This window comes from Falco naumanni, chromosome Z (genome assembly GCF_017639655.2).
Source record: "Falco naumanni isolate bFalNau1 chromosome Z, bFalNau1.pat, whole genome shotgun sequence".
NCBI classification, from domain to species: domain Eukaryota; kingdom Metazoa; phylum Chordata; class Aves; order Falconiformes; family Falconidae; genus Falco; species Falco naumanni.
In genome coordinates this window covers 24,488,844-24,506,657 of record NC_054080.1, presented here as the reverse complement: position 1 = coordinate 24,506,657, position 17,814 = coordinate 24,488,844, and the positions used below count along the sequence as shown (strand labels likewise).

At 41.1% G+C, this 17,814-nt stretch overlaps 1 protein-coding gene across 3 annotated transcripts in view; it reads right to left on the bottom strand.

Annotated features, from left to right (window-relative positions):
- The window catches only part of EPB41L4A (erythrocyte membrane protein band 4.1 like 4A), a 134,159-nt gene extending 116,589 nt beyond the window's left edge, over positions 1-17,570 (bottom strand). For all 3 annotated transcript variants that reach the window (XM_040580447.1, XM_040580448.1, XM_040580450.1), the window contains exon 1: positions 17,155-17,570. In XM_040580447.1, coding sequence (XP_040436381.1) covers positions 17,155-17,253 — 99 coding nt within the window. In that variant the 5' untranslated portion in view covers positions 17,254-17,570. The remainder of the gene's footprint in view (positions 1-17,154) is intronic.
- Between the last annotated feature and the right edge of the window lie 244 nt (positions 17,571-17,814).

Here is a 17,814-nt window from a genome sequence, read left to right as displayed (position 1 = left end):
AACCACAGATTTTTGCCTGAACACATTTCCAGTCTTCAAGGTCCTCTCAGATCTTCTAACAAAGAACTGTATGAGAACTTGTATCTGGTAGAAGGACTTATATCTGATAAGATTGATTTTAATTAAAATATCAAATAGCTGTTTCACACCACAGTGCTTACTTCCCCTCACATCACTTGCCCCTTCTGTTCTATTACCATCATTGTCATTTACAGAGATGAGACACAAAGAGACTGCCAAAATAATGTAGTTCCCTGCGGCAGGGATTGCAAAAATTGCACCTATTAGCGCCTCGCTCCCAAAACTTAAAATCAAAATAATGAAACAAAAGAGAGGGGAGGGAAAGGAAATATAATTTCCCCCTTTCTTAAGTGCAAATTCTTGATGTCCACACCCTCCCATGGGGGTTAGACTGGTAGAAGAACAAACTGCGCTCTGCTTGTTCACATACCATCTCAAGGCTTTGGCCAGCAGACCAATCTTACCAGTTTTCAGTATCCTCCTCATCTTCTTCAGAAGACTGTTTCATATCGCATCTCCTGGATTTCTGCTGGATCCCAGCCTGGCTCAATTTAAAGCTGCCCTGGAACAGGCAATGTTCTGCCACGCAAATAGCTCCAGGGACAGCCAACGTGAAGCACAGAGATAATGATACACATTCGGAAAGTGTGTTGTGGTTTGGAGCAGACGAGGAAGAAGCTGCCAAAGCCTTTGCAGAGTCACAAGGTTAAAGCCTTTCTACACGGAGACTCTTAGGAAAAACACAGCACAACTATAATCCTTAGGGGCAGCAGCCTAAGGACCACTGCTGCTCAGCCTCTCAAATCAGAGTATCCGTACAGGACTACGAAAGCATACACTTTTTAAAATGTGCTAGCATTAGTTCATTTGCTGCACACAGGGAAAGGGAATCTATGCACAACCTTCCACCCCTGGATGACATTGCTGCTCAGTTTTTTACTTTTGTATCGTTGAAAGTGCAAGGTATATGCTGTCATCTATTTGCTGGGAGGCCTCTGTCTCCCTCTCACTCGCCAGGCTAGGAAAAAACAAATGAAAGGTGAAGGGAAACTAACAACGTTGTTAGATTAATTTAATTCTCTCTTCTTATCATCCAGAAAACAATAGAACAAGAACTATTCAAGAAAGACAAACAGGAACTGCAAAGAGGGATTTCAGTGAGGACACACTGCAGAAAAGAATAGCAAGGTTTGCAGGGGTACACAAAAACACGGGGCAGGAGAGAAACAGCTAAGGTAAAGCAAACCAGTCCTGATATTTTCCCTAGGTACATGAATATGAGATGGTAGTGGAAAACACCTGCATACAACCTAATGCCCCATACAGGCATAACATCCCTTACATTGGGTGCCAGACAATTGCCTGCGTGCCTGTCCCTGCCCAAAGTCAAAGCTTCCAGCATTCCCTAGCATTGTCTCCTAACGTACTACAGAAAAGCATGTTAAAAAAAAGTTAAGGATTAAATGTACTCTATGCACAGGCCCACAGAAGTTAGGAAAAAATGAAAGTAGCTTAACTGAAAACAAGTGACCCTGGCTAGATGTCAGGGAAAGCTTTCTAACTAGAAGAGTAACAAAGGACTGCAGCTGAGCTCCTGGGAGGCTACTTTAGTTGAGGTTTTTGAAAACAGATCAGACCAAAAGAACCTATAAAGAACGAACCACATATTTGTGACCATGCTCTCATGTAATGTAATTCACTACAAAAGTACTATATAATCTATACATCGAGTTCCCTTCTACACCTATTGGTCTACGGAAGCAATCCTAGCCATTAAGAAATGATGACTTTACCTTCAAGGAAGAAAAAAATAATCGTAACGCTTTAATTCTGAGCTTCCTCACAGAAATAGGTAGGCTTGCTAGTTTTAGGAGTCAGCAGGGCTCATGCTTTTGAGTTCCTCTCTGCAACCATGACAACAGAAAGTTTAAATTATTTTAAATGAGAGCAAGAAAGAAATTCCAAGACTTTGAGTTGATGACAACACCAAAGTGAAATCCATTATAAGAATCAGACTGAAGCACTGCCGACTTGAAGCCTCCCAGAGAAATCAGAGACCCTTGAAGATACCTGTGTAAGCTGAATTACACCACTACCACAACCTGTGCAGGCTCTTAGCCAACAGCAAATGAAAGGTAATGCAACTAAATCCCCTTATTGCAATCTAAACTAAACTGAATTACTAAATATTCATGCATGTGGCTACCACAGCTAAACACTTACCAGCTTGATCATTTGACCAAACCTTTCCACAGAAACTTTTAAGAATCAGCAGAGCCCACAAATAATACAGGCAAGTAAAAGATTTCGACACTGTAGTCCCACTGGAGAGCTTAATTTTAGACAGGGTAACACAGCTACCCGAATCACAGAACTTTCACCTCCATGCCACTACATAAATGACTCTGACTGTGAAACCTTCCTTTTGAAATATATGTTCCTATGTGAAGAGCTACAGTATTGATTAGAAGCAGGTATTTCTTTTTGTCAGCAACAGCTGTTCCTTAAAACTGTTAAATCCACATTTAATTGTCTGTGATGGTTTGTTTATTAAAAATACAGACTCACCAACACAAAACCCTCTCTCTTCTGTTTCTAGCATTGACTAAGAAAATGCCAACTCACAATGCTAAGATGCTATATCCTAGTTTCAGCTCATGGGTCTCAAATACACCAAGTGTCATAAAGGCACCTTGATGTAAGCGATACTGTTGTACTGGTATTTACTCTGTAACTGGTAATTCAGGCCTTGAGACAGCTTTTCAGAACTAACTGAATGCCAAGCACAATCTTTAGAAAAGACTTTTAAAAGACTCTTATGCAAGCATCTGAATACTTCTGAAAATAAGTATCACGCCTGTGTCCTTTCTGTACAATTCCAATCCTGCCTATGGTTACGTGGTACAGGAGAATCACCATTGACATTGTTAGGACCTTCCTCACCAGGTTCCAATAAGATCCTTCCAATTTCTCCTTTTTCAAACGCCTAGGGTTTTTTCCTGTTTTGATTTGAATTGTTTGCTTTGATACATTATTTCCTAAATGACATTTGTGACAATCCAGCAAAGCACAGTATTATTCTCTCCTGTAGCAGAAATGTGTGTGAGCTGACTAAAGCCTAACCACTGACTTGACTTACTTTGGCTTAATCAAGTGTCACTGGAGGATATAATTCCCAGTTGAAGCAAGAGCCCAAAACCAGAACAAATCTTTGTTCAAAATCCTTTTAAGCAGATTGAGCCCTCTATCTAAATAGATTAAGAAAAAAAAAAAACCAACCAAAAACAAACCACAACGATCATCTGTTCCACCAGTGTTCAAACAAGTCTGTTATTTCACCAAAATACTTTTCCAGCTCTAATCCTTAGCATAGATAGGTATACACGTTTCAAGATGCTTTAACCTTCTCCAACATATTCCTTTTCCCCCAAGTGAGTAGCCTATATAACATGAATGCTATCATAATATATAGCCAAACAGACTACAGGCGGATTGTATTTTTTTTGCCATGAAAGTACATCCAGTTAGTCAGAAAGGCAATTTCTGCATGCAGGGAAAATCTTGAGGTTTGGGGATTTGATGGGCTGGCAGGGCTGACCAAATGGGTTTGATAGATGGTGTGTTTTGTGTTTTGATAAGGTCGGTACTTACTGTGGAATTACTGCTATGCCTTTGGTAGACAAGCAACCTCTGCAGCTTTGTGTTAGAGATGCTTAAAATCTTCAGGCTTGCCTAGAAACCTTCTTCAATTCACACTGCTACTGGAACCACACAGTGTTCCTCCCTCCAAGCCTGCCCCAGGCAAGGGAGGTCAAGCTGTTAATGTTAACCTATGATCTTTCTCCCTTAAGGAAAGGTTAAACTTAGGTAAGTACAAAGTATTGGTATAAAGTGTTCGCATGCTGGGTTACCTTTTTTTTTTTTTTTTTTTTTTTTGCAATGAAAACAGAACACCCTTAACCAAAATTGTGACAGCCATGCAAGAACCGGATACGCATCAGTCCAGAGCAACTCACAACATGCACTTGTAATTTGGGGCAGATGCCTGGTGCAATTTACTCACAGCAGAATTCTGCAAATTTATACTGCCAGAGCAGCAACCCCAGACAATTCAGCTGTTCTGCTACTTGAGACAATATTCCCTGGACTGACAACTTGGCCTTTTTTCTCCTTCATCCTAACCTGCTCCTCTCCCACGCTTGGCAGTTCGCTCACTGTGTATTGCTGCAGCCCTAGGCTGAGATCTCTCTCAGACAGAGTCTGCCTTTGCGTTGGCTGGCTGAGGAGTACTTTGATGTTTTATCAGTGTGCTCAAGCGCTACCACAACTTAAACAATGTGGCACTCTACAAAAACTCCAGCCCCAACTTTACGCAGGAGGAAACAGCTGTACACTTGAAAAATAACCTACATCTCCATGTATCATGAATGCTGGAGCATAAACTAATAGAGTCAAAGGCATTGTTTAATTAAATGTTCAGTTCCCTCTTCCAGGTTGAAAATGGTTAGTGCTCCTGACAGAGTGCAAGGCTTCCTTTGTGTATACTTAAAACAATCAATTTCCTTTAAATCATTCTTCTGGTTCCCCACTCCTGCTTCAGACTTAAAAGAGCTAAGAAGAATCATGCTTTTCCCTGCATTATGATTTTTTTTTCTTTTTTGCAAGCCTGTACTGAATAGAAAAAGCCTGTATCAGGCCAGTCAGGTTTCCTGTTGCCCTGTAACTGTTCTTAACTCAAAATACAAGCACAATTTGTATGCATGGTGAACTTCATAACAAACACTTGCTTCTTAAAGGTGCTATACACCCTGCTTGCTCCTGTAATTTACTGCTTGAGTATATTCTTTCACCTCATTTTTTGTACACTCAGAAATCAATGTTCAAAATTCAATTACACTACTTTTCTACAGTTCAAGTGATTTTTCTTATCCCATATTCCTTCTGTATGCAAGAAAAGGAATATGAATCAGAGCAAGCCTGAGAAACTAGATAATAAGTAGCAGCCTGTTAGATGTCCTCCTTCTTACAGATAATAATACTAAGTCCATTTGCTCTATGTGCTGAGATTTATATAGGAAAAAATTTATATTAAGATGAAGAACCTTAATCCAGTTCTGCTTCCAGGCAAAGGCAGAAGAAACTCTACCAATTTCCATAGAATTACATCGATCCACTGGTGGATTAAGATACAAACACACATAGTATAATTACCTCAAACTGAGCACAGAGATTGGCATAGCATACATTTACATAGCTTTGAAAGACAGGTGAATGCAATAACGAATACTGGCTTGTACTTTTATGTCTTTTCAAGCGCATGCTTAAGTGCATGCTTCAGTAGAGCTTGCACATAAAAATGTAGCAGTTTTGAATCATCATCAAGAGAAGACACATGGTAGGATTAAATAATACTGAAGAAAATTTCACTTGCCTTTTTCTTTTGGAGTTTCTTTGGGTGTGTTACTTGGTTATGAAAAATTCTGGATTAATATTCTTGGAGGGAGGGTTCTATAAGCACAATATAGGTATGTCACACACAGCAACACAAGTATTTCTGTATGCTGCCCTACTGCAAAGCTTCAACCCTGACCTATGTGATACTCATAGATAAAAAAATATATTTCTTCTAATTTTTTTTAAATCTATAAAATAAAAAACGTCATGGGCTCTGATACAGGCTATGCAACAGGAAAAAAAATGCACATCTGTAACAAAAAGCTGGGTTTCATTCACTTTTAGTAAACTCAATGCAGGTGGTTTCATTCCCTCCCAATAAACTTTCCTCCCAACAAAGTATGCCAAGTCAGAAGCAAGCTTTCCTGCAGGACTTCTGCCTTCTTCTGGAGTTTCTGCATGCCACAGGAAAAATTCTGAGCTCTTACAAAAACACAAAGTGGACAAATCACTGCAAAGAAAGATTTACAACAAAAGAAAGGAAGTACCAAGGAACTGCTTTCCTTTTGACATTTTACAGATTCCTCTCCCCAAACGTCTTAATTTCACCAAGACCCCTCTAATTTCTGGACAGACATGCACAAAATGTCAAAAATAAACCTATTATTTTTCTGACCGTCCACGCTGACTTTTGTTCACCTGCTCAGAAAGCAGCAGACATCATGAATAAACATGGTTTGCGCTGCAGTTTGTCTTTAAACAAAGACTTCAGGAGAAAGCTGGTGAAGCCTGCTTCTATAGCAGATTTTTTTCAGGAAAGTGGTAAAAGACAAAAAACAGATCTAAGATCACAGAATAAAGATTCAGTCATGAAAACAACAAACACAGCCTTCATGCTCTAAACAGCAAAGCTCAAGACCTGAATACTGATGAAAGGCCAAAGCTGACTAAGAAAAACTTTTTTATTTAAAAAGTAGAAAGTTTATACATTTATTTTATGTGACCAACATCTAATATCTTTGTACAAGATCTAACACGTTTTATTTTCAGTGTTATCACTTACTAATTGAGTGTGCTCACAGAAAAATTGGGTCCAGTTTGGCTCCTCTTGAAGGTGCTGCGAAAGCACACCGAAACACCTATCATCTTCAGTGGAATTGAAACCAGGCCCAGTGTCAGGTAGTCCCTAATCAGTGGAAGGCTTTGGAAACTCACTGTTGCTCTCACAAGAAAAAGAAATGGTATTACCAAATTGCTGCCTTAGGAAGAGTATTGGCTTTTGCAGGAACAGCCCAGGGACACTGGAGAGACAGCTGAAGGAATCACAAGGCCAAGAGCTTCTTATTAACAGTAAATCTCATCCATACCAATCTGGAGTGGTATACTCCCCCATTTTTGGAGAAAGACTTTTTGTAGAGGTCGTTTTAAAGGCACTATGGTTTGTCAAGCCTTCACACAGAAGAACAAATGACCACTCAAAATAATCCAGAATAAATGTGGTAGCTTTGAGGGACACCAAAAGCTTTTGTTTCTGAGTATGATCCAACAGCTTTAGAGGTTGCTATGTCCCTGGTGAAGAATATACACGCTGAAAAAAGAACTGAAGTTTCATGTTGTACACGAAAAGAAAAGGCATATGGGCACGTGTTTAGGAACATCTAGGTCCTACTAAGGGACTTTTAGAGAGAGAAAAATAGAATAGAGGGAAGAATAGGGCTGAAGAACCTGACATCACATCAAAACAGAAGAAAATATTTGATCTTTTGGACTTAAGGGCTTCATTCCATCATGAAAATATAATTAAAAAACACCTTTAATCCCACTCACTCCCTCCCCTACCAAAAGCAGCCAATGCAAATTAAATCTAAAAAGCTGAGGGCAAGTCAGGACATTCATGCACCTCTTCAAAAGGTTCCACTACAAGGTCTTGTGGCTTGCTTTCTTTCTTTCACAGAGGAAACAGCGATATGAGAAAAGGTTCTTGCAAGTGTAACCATGCTGTCAATTTGCATCTCTCCTTCATTTGCCCAGGGCCTTTTTCTCCTGATCATCACCACTGAACTTAAGCTACCTTTCTCCTATGACCCCTCCTAAAGTGTCCTAATTTCCTCTGCAAGGAGATCCAGGCACAGTTGCCAGGATCATTTCTGCACAGTCCCCAATTTAAACAGCTTGGTTTCAGTTGTTCAAGCCATGCTTCAACATCACCCAGCAACGCATGTGCCTTCAAAGCACCCCGATACGTCATCACCCCTTACAGTCATGCTATGACAATCAGAATTATGATAGTCTGAGACTCAGCTTTCTTTCATTTTGGCATATTGAATCAACCAACCGATCGTACAACCAAAGGCTGTCTGTCAGCGTCAAGCAGGCTTCAAAGGACCCCCAAAGGAGGAGGTCTGGGCTGCGTGCAACACAGTGTAGATGTGTCCAGCTGCACCACTTAGCAGGATGCAACCGGCTCCTTGCACTCCCTCATACTGTCCTCCCAGGCTGTACAGACACGGACACAGAAAATTGCAGGAAACAAGAATGTGTCAGTTCCACAGCATGAACACTGGAAAAGTAGTAAGAGTCATGGCTTTCCAGTCCCATTTGGTTCTGACATGTGACCTCCTTTCCCTCCAGCAGCCTTGATGAGAAGATTACACAACTTCAAAAACAACAGCCATCTTCCATACCATAGGCAAAGAGATAACACCACAGAAAATTAATTTGAGCAAGAGACAAGGCCTAATGCAGTGTTATTCCGTGGTGTTGGCCAACACCACCTAGTTTTGAGGACAGTTTAAGATGCCCCCAGTAGGAATTTGTGGAGACCCTGCTTTCATATTACGTGTCACACCAATACTCAGAGATTACCTCTTTTCCGAAGTGGTATTTAACCATTTGCTTCAAGTTGTAAGTCAGTGCTGAACTCACTCCTCATTACTCATTAAGTGTTCTTCCTCATTTTTTTAATTCAGAGCAGTTAGTTTTACCAGTTTCCTGTGGCACTCACACATGGCATTACAAAAGCTATATTTTCCTTTATGGTTCTAAATGGAGACCCTTATAAAGACAACTCTTGTTCTGGTATTCTGAGGGGGAAAAGAACTAATCCCCATTACATTCCTTCTAGCCACCATTCATCCACCAAATAGGAAAGACGTTTATCACGATTTCACTAAGAATGTGGCTAAAACTGATGAACCAAAACCAGAACTGTAAATTTTCCATATCTGATTTATTTAAAAGGTTAATAATAAACCAGATATTCAATATTTAATAAATTAAGAAGTGGGTACTACTATAGATAGAAAATATTTTTGGCGGCACTACAATAACCTTTTCTCAGATATAAATGAGAACTTACAGTGAAATACAGAGTATGTGGAAAACAAGAACCAGGTCCAGTGGTTTTCATCTAGACGTCTGTCTTCTGGCTCAATCCTGCAAGATGCTCAACTGCCTTTAGTTCTGCAAAGTGTTAAAAGCATGCGCTTACATACACTAGTAACCATGCTAAATTTTACCACTAATTACATAGGGAAACTGCAATTTTCTGCCTTCCAGATACTCTTCATGCAATTGAGATATAAAAGATCTTCCTTTTCCATTACTAAAAGGCATTCCATCTCACACAGCCAAAGAATTTATCCATCAATGCATTCAGATCTCATTTTCCTGAGAACATAGGAAGATAGTAAAGTGCTGAGCCACTTATTATCAGACAGGCTCATTCAACCACATACAGATTTTACCCACATACACAAAACTTGAGGAACTATGGAAAGACAGACTGTCTTCTTGTCTGGCTTATAGAGAGCCCTTTGTAGCCTTGCAAAGTGTAAAAGGTAAATACTGACAAACAAACAAGTACAGGCACCACACAAAATATATCCCACTTTTTCCTCCACATCAGTAACTCCCCATGACTATAATGACTTTATTATACATTTTAAATGTAAGCGTAAGGAGCAGCTGGATTTCACACAATGTAAATGATCCCTCTCAATAAACAAAACTAATACAAATACCGGTAGGAGGGAGGGTTTGCCACTTGTATGCACTTCCCCAGTCACAAGAAGACAGAATAAAAAAATTCACCAGGGGAAGTAAGATAGAAGGCTTTGTTTAAAAGGAATCCGTACAAACCTCTGAGACTTCTAACAACCAAGCTTTAACATAACACCCCTGACAGTATAGGTTAATGGCATATTCAACTCACTAAAGATTTCCATAAAGAATGATCAAAACATCCCTACACCGGTACTTTAAAATTGTAGTTGCTATTTTCAATAATGATGATGTGTATGAACAATTCAAACAAACTACTGAGGTGTCTTTTTTCCAGCTCTGGAAAGGTACTACTAGAATTACATTTTATGAAAGGTCTCTTCCCTTGTCATCACAGCATGTATTTTCCTCCCTTGCTCATATTCCCAACTCTTTCTCTGCATCACCCCACCCCCCACAATACTACTGGTTTTCTTTTTCTTTTGCTTTCCACAAATAAAGAACGCAGATCCTCTGGCCATGTGATTGCTGCTGTGTTCTCTTACACACCTCAGACTGAACCATTCTGACCCATTTTCATATCGGTAAGTACCTGCTTCACAAGGAGTCACTAAGCACAGTCCACTTCTGACCAGTGGGACAACCGATATGGTATGTTTATGGTGATGCTGACATTTTAGCTTTAAAAAAATCAGTATTTATGGTCACAAACCAAGCAATACAGGCTTCTACCAGAGATAAAAAGGCACGTTTCCCACTTTGACAAAACAGGCAGATTCCCCTGTCAATGCTGCAGCAAAACCAAAGGAGCAGAGTTCTCATTTTTCAATGTTTCTATTGGTTCTAAGTAATAGCATGGGTTGACCCCAAGCATATCTCTTTGACCTTAGTGCCTACAGTGTTCAACCATCCACAACACAGGATGCAAAGAAAGAAGTGGGAACAAAAGCACAATCAATACTAAAATTGCAATCTTCATTTTAAACTATGAAATTAAATTGGTATGCTGCAAGCACAAGATACGATCAAAAAGGATATACCTAAAACATGTACTAAAAATGCAGTCTGCAAAATTCTACCCAGATACTGAAATACGATTATTGACTTGCAAAGATCTCAGTTTTGAATAAAATGCAGCTAATATAGCTGCTATATCACTACAAAAATCAAATCCTCTTGAGGAAAATAAGAGTTTAAATTAAAAAAAAAAAACTACTGGCGAGAATGAAGAAAGTGAGACTGCATCAGTAATCTCCCATCTTTTTACCAAAAATACAGATATTAGTAATGATGTAGCATGACCAAATACATAGCTTCTCATTTTCTTATATGTGTTCAATACCATCTTGGCAACAGATATTTTACAGCATGACATGACATCGAACTGTAACTTCTTAACGAGATTCACTTTCTGAACCACCTTTTAAATTACTCAGTCTCTTGAAGAGTTCCCCTCGTATCACATAGTAATTTTCAGCAGCTTGCTTTCTTGAGGGGAACAGTTGCAATTCCACAGCTGAGTTTTAGTTTAGAACTTTAATAAACTAAAATGAATAAAGTATCAACAGATGGTACTTAATTATACTAACTACTCTAATGTAAGAAAAGCTCAATCCAAGTTACAGAAATCCAAGAGCATTTAATAAAAAGGCTGCCTCACACAGATTACATTTGACCTGGTTATATTATGAAATTACTGCTCACTGAAACCAGCAAAACAGACCCCTCTGACAATATTATTGGTCAAACCTCAGGTTGACTAAGAGGTAACTTCATTTAAAAGTTAATGGATTTCCGCCTTGCTGTCATGCTGGTTTCATTAATTTAGTTAAGTGCACCTAGGGAAAATAAAGTGTCTCAGTGTTCATTTATTTTCTGGTTTTTCCCTGGGGTATTCAAAATTGCTGGTCTCATCTATAAAGATACTGGAGAAATTAGTAATCTGTTTCAAATAGGTGACAGTAATTTTGAGAAGTAGTTAACAGCGAGGTTTATGAGCCCTTTTGTTCCTTTCACAGTTTTCAAAACATTTTTAAAGGACTGAAATAGTGCACAATTCCACATGCACCATCTTGTACTCAGTGCCTGGTCAGATGACTTTTATACCCATAATAGGAATTTAAGAAAGATCAGCATCATTCTAATATGGAAGTGCTATGAATTATCATTAATCTAAATTTTTGTTAAGATTTTTTTTACTTTTGTTCCTAAAAATGCTTAGATGTCTTGTATCTACAACATTAAAAAAGAAACTAAACAGATAATACACAGGTGGAAAGCAACTGCAATCTGCCATTAAAAAGATTTCTAGGGTTTCTGAAACAGTGTACCTGCATAATTAAGAAATTTTCTCACAGAGAGCTGCTTTCCTTTTTAAAAAATATAGAGCTATAAAACAGCAGAAGTCACTATTACAGAGAATATATTCCATGTTCACATAGAAAATTACTACCAATTTGACTTTTAATGCCAACTCTCAATTAGAATAATTAACACAATATAAGATCTTTTTATTCGGCAGGCTCTATTTCCTGCTAACACGTACATTTATCAAGCATTTTCACCAGGGAAAAAAACAGGAGCCTACCATTCCCATATTGACTCCTTGGAGTCCCCAGAGCCAAATTAGCTTGATGCAAAAGTGCACCCCATATTTTCTGTATATACTTAATTTTGAAGGCATGAACCCTGCAACATTTTGAACTACTCAGATTGAAAAAAAAAACCCAACAAACAACAAACTTCACTGGGGAGTGAAAAAAAGAAGAATGCCAGAATAATCCCCTGAAAACTTTCTAAGAAATGGTATGTTTACCTATTTCTATACATTATATGAAATCGCATTGTCAATTATTCTGTAAGTTTCTTAACAATATGTATAATTTTCTGATGAGCTCACTCAGATTTTTTACATATCGAGTCATTTAACACAGTTCCTAACTTAGTCACTATTTCAGGTATTTTTGTGTGGTTTTTTGTTGTTTTTTTTAAACCATGTTGAGATGTTGAAGACTGCATTTAGATTGTTGGATCTCATTCTCTTATATTCTCAGTATATCATAAAGAAAAATCTGTCTGCTTATTTTCCAGACAAAAACCACACATTTTCTTTGGATACTGAGTACTTTATACAGAGATACAATTTGTAAGTGTAGCTTACAAACAATGCAATGCATCTCTGTAAAGATGGCCAGGCAGCCCTGCACATCACAGAAATATCAATTAACACCTTAACATACCAGGTAAGTGCTATGGTGGCCAAAATATCACTATTAGATGGTACTGCCTAATAACGTAATGTTACAGAACATATACTGTAAGCAAAGTCTTCCAGGAAGAATTAGTGTGTCTATCCTATTCATCATTTCTCTTATTATGAAACTTTGCCATTGGCCCATCACACACATCAAATTGAATAGGACTTGGTATAAAAGTAGTGCTCAGGGAGGAATTTCAAGGAATACTTTGAAAGTGCAATGACCAGACAGCTTAAGACTCATCAGAGAGCTTGTTCACTGGAGAAGTAGCTAGTATGTTTTAAAGAACTTTATTCCCACTAAAGAAATACAAACATAAAGTAGAGATGCTTCATACTATTTTTAACTTACTTGGGAAAAAGAAAACAAAAATTTGCCTTAAAAAATGTTTGCAAGAAAAATAAGCAAAAAAGTTGTTAAATTCCTGTTATACACATTACAGGATGGCCATTCCTTCTGAAACAGCTCATCACAAATAGGCTTCATAGCAGTATTTTCTAAGGGCTGACAGAGTTCTCCTTGATCTCCAACAAGTTTGTGCAACAAGGCACACCAGTCTCCTTCTTAAAGGACAGTTACTCCAATTCTTAACAGAACCAAAACACATAATGCCACAACCCATCAGTCAGGTGTCATGTCAAAACACTATTGACATACCTTGTGACATCAACAAATAAGCTACACCTACTTAGAAGGTAGTACCGTACCATAAAAATGACTAAGTTATTGTTTAATCTACATGAAGATGAGTTCAAAGTAGCAGCCCTGGAAAAGTGATCATTTTCCAGCTGATTCTCACCATATTTGTAGCAAAGTCTGTTTAAAACCTATTTCTTAATTGGCATCTTGAACATCCTTTTTAGAGGAAAAGCTGCCCCAATTGGAAACTGCACACCTTGATCAGACAAACTGTACCAGCACTTGGTAGAACAGTCTCTTTTAATCCAAAATAACAACTGCCACTGCTTTATTATGTCAAAACAATTGCTCTCCAAAATATCTCTCACTGTTAATGTACTATAGGTGAACATAAAAATTGAGATTATAAGATAGTTGGTGACCTTTCCTGATTATCTAGCTGTTACCAATCTGTCTGATAGGCTGGAGAGCCAGCTTCCACATTTTCACACAACAATACTCTGACCTCAAACCACAGAGACATAAAGGAAGAACAGCAAGACATATCACAGGTAACACGAAGAAAACAAACTATGAGAGGCAAAAGTCAATTTGAGCAACTACAAGAGACCATCACAAACCCTGCAGACAGCATGGCCCCCAGCAGACTAGCTACCTGCTACCAGCCTAGAGGGATGAGAACTTCATTCCTGGCTCTGGCATTGACCTGTTGCACGACCTTGGCAAAGTCATTCAACCTCTTTACACCTCAGTTTCCCCACTTGGAACCAGAAAAAAACAATCCTTTCCCTTCCGTAACAAGCTCTTTGAAATACACAAAGATAAGTATCTCTAAATTCCACTCAAAGCCTGTCTTCTGCAACCTCTTGCCCACTGTTCTAATGTGACATACAACTTAAAGCCCACTGTAATAACAAAAATGTGTTAATAAAAACAGTAGTTCAAAAATATATTTTGCTGCATATAGCTGCTGTCAAGCATAGCAAGTGAGAAATAAATACCATACAAACTAAGCAACACATCTTCAAAATTCTACATCAGTTCAGAAACAAGTTATGTATTTCATGCCGTTGTTTCAGATCCACCAAAGAAACAAACTTGCCTAGAACTCCTACAGTCACAGAACTCAGCCTTCCACTCAGCAAAGCAAATAGGACTAAACCCACTAATATAAAGTAAGTACATAGACTGTAAATAGCTATTGAATTGTGGTTTTTATTTCTGGCAGACATGCATCTGCTTGGGGGGAAAAAAGGGAACAAAATTGCTTGTGTGACCACTTAAAATCTTCTGCTCTTGTAATGGTTCGAGATTTGTGAAACAGTACCAAAAACATGTTTCGTGTGTAGCTGTAAAGCCAATTAAAATTTGTGAAGACAAAAGAAAGATCACATCCAGTATCTGAAGTTCTAACAAAATCTTTGTTTTAAAATAAAATATATAAGAACATTTATAATCTATGACTCTGTGCCGAAGCTGAAATCCTGTAAGAACAAATAAGAGACACTGCATTTTTAGATGTGTATATGCTAACAAAAGAATTAAAACATTCATATTTCAAAGTTAAAGTGCCAAATGACCAAACATGACAAATTTTAAGTTCTGTTTGACTAAGAAATAATCATATAACTCCAGTGGAAACCTGTAGAATAAAAATAAATAAGAATAATCCCTGAGCAGTTTAAAATGGCGTAAGCTAGGACTCAGTTGAAAGAACCGCTTCTGCCCTCCTCCAGCTGTGGAGTGGATCAGGGCACCCATCCAGCTGAAGACTAACACAGTAAAAGGAAAACCAGTGGTTACCCTTCAGCTGGACACACACTGCTCTTCTCACGCAGCTGCACAAACACTTGCACAAGTACAAAGGCAAGGGAGAATACAATGGTGGAAACCATTGACTAAGGGAGAGGTATGCAGTTCCTCTCTAAGTTTTCAAAGGCTCATGGAGCTACAGCACTGCAGTGTGGTTTCAAATGACACAAATTTAATCTAAAAAAAAATAAAAACAAAACCAAAAACACAACAAACAACAAAAAAAACCACGAAAAACAACAAGCCAGGCTCTACACAACTGGGAGATTCTCCTTTCCCTGAAGTTCCCTGCTGTGCGGTGCCAGTGCCTACCCCAAACTGTTAACAAACTACTATTCCGTCAGATCCGCACACTGTTACAGCTGGCTTTGTGACTGCTCCATGGCTAGATTCAAGACAGAGAAGGAGCAGGTGGAAGGGGTGAAACCTTTAGCATCACACCACATTCAGGTCACACCAAGAATGGCAGGAAACCACACCCTCATCTTAAGGGTTCCCAGCACTGCAAGTCACACATTCTTAGAACAGCTACATTTTCAGACCCTTTCGCTCCTCCCACAGAACATTAATTTTTATTAGACACTGCACAAAGCAGGCACCTTTTAGGGTTTGGGTTCATGAAGCTAACAACAGAACTATCTTTACAGGTTATTCTTTAAATATACTCCTGTGACTGCACATTTACAGGTAACATAAGCATATATGCATGCATAACATACATACCCACATCTGTACATATAAAGAAAGGTTACGTTTTTAGGTAAGTAAGAAGTGTCTAAACTTGAAAGACCCTACACAGGTCCTGAAATCGAGCGTCACAGTGATTTGCTTACTCCTCTATGCTAAGCATGGATTTATGACCCTGTTTGCAGGCAGTTGATTCAGCAAAGCTTGAGAACACTCCATACATGTCGAGACGGTAGTGCCACAGATTATGGTTAAAATTATATTGTTACATTTAGACTCCCTCTGCCCCCCGCCTTCGGGTTCTCCTTTCCCCAGATGCTTCACCAAACTTTAATCATTCAAGACGAAACATACAGGCATACAGATTTTTATTCTTTGTATGTCTTAAGTAAAATAGATCAGCCTTTCCAAAAGTAATTTTTTTCAAGAACAGATTTCTCTTTTTTTTTTTCTTTTTTTTTTTTTTTCTGATCCAACACTGAAACCACGCTCTTCACGTGGATAATAAATTCAAGTCCCCGGCTTTTCAAACAAGGGTTTCGAGTGTCTGAGACATGCCCTTTGCTGTCATCAGGCTTAACCAAACAGGACCACGTTAAGGGCCTTTAGAAAAATCTCAGTTTTCACATGCTCTGTCAGGGCTCATTAGCGCTCGGCAGATGACTACTTTGAAGAGTTCATCCGCGCCGCGCGTGCTGCAGCAGCGCAAGAGCTGTTCCCACCGACCAGGCTGGCCGCCACCGGGCTGGGGACCGGGTTGGCGGCCACCGGGCTGGGGACCGGGCTGGCCTTCACTCCTCGGCTCGGGACCTTCCGCCCCGCCGCCGCGGGGGGAGGCGCCCGGCTCTGCCCCAGGCCGCCGGCATGTCCCCGGAGGCGAGCAGCTCCCGGGAGGGCTCGGCAGGGCGCAGCGCCACGGGCAGAGGGAGAGAGGAGTGACTCAACGCGGGTGCGCAACAGCCCGTATACAGAGCTCCTTTTCTTTTTTTCCCCTTTGGTAGCATGGACAGAAAAATACTTGCGTCAAGTGTCCCGAGTGCTCCGGAGTGATCGGCACCTGCTCATTTAAATAAGTATCTCAAAGCAAAGCCTCCAAAGCCACGTCTAGCCACCGACACGCGTCTTCCTGATTCATCCGTCCCTTGCGCGACCGCAACGAAAGTTATGAAATTATCTTTTCGCTTCCCGCGGGATCCCGAAAGCCCTTCTTCCCACCGCCGCTCCCTTCCCGGCTACCGAGGGGCGGTGGGGAGGCAGCCGCCGCCGGGCAGCTGCACCGCACGGAGCCCGCCCCCGGGGGCTCTCCCGCGGCGCACCCCGCAGCCCCGCCGGCCGCCCCTACCTTGATGCCCTGCTGCTGGGTGGTGAGGGTCAGCTTGGACTCGTCCAGGAGCAGAACTTCGCAGTAAAATTCCTCCGGGACCGCGCAGAAACAGCCCATGCCTGCTGCGATGGCCGGGAACGGGGCGGGGAGGCGGAAAGAGCCCCGAACGGCGGCAGGCGGAGAGGGGCTGGGGCGCCGCCGGGGCTGGGCTGCGTCCGGCTCCGCGCACGGCTCCGCGCCCCGCCGCAGCGACTGAGACCGGCGGCCGCTAGGGCACAGCGCCCAGCCCCACGGGGCGGCCCTGCGCCGCCGCCGCCATCCCGCGAAAGAGCCTGGACGGAGGGTGCCGGGCGCTCCCTGTGGGAAAGGGGGAGGAAAAAGACCGGCGGCTCTTAGGATGGCGCCGGGGGCGCAGCCCTCGCCCGCCGCTGGCTGTCACGGCGGCTCCCCCGCCGCTGCCGCCCCGGGGAGGAACCAAGCCGCCCACCCGCCCCGTCCCCCGCCCCGTCGGCGCACGTTTCCGCGCCTCCTCTTTGTGTGGAGCGGCGGGCGCCGTGGGAGCGCTCTCGCTGCGGCAGTGAGCGCGGCCCACCCGGCCAGCGCCTGCCCTGCGGCCGCGGACCCCGCTAGCGGCGCGGCGCGGCGCCCGTGCCCGGCGTCCCCGGGGGGCCGCGGCCG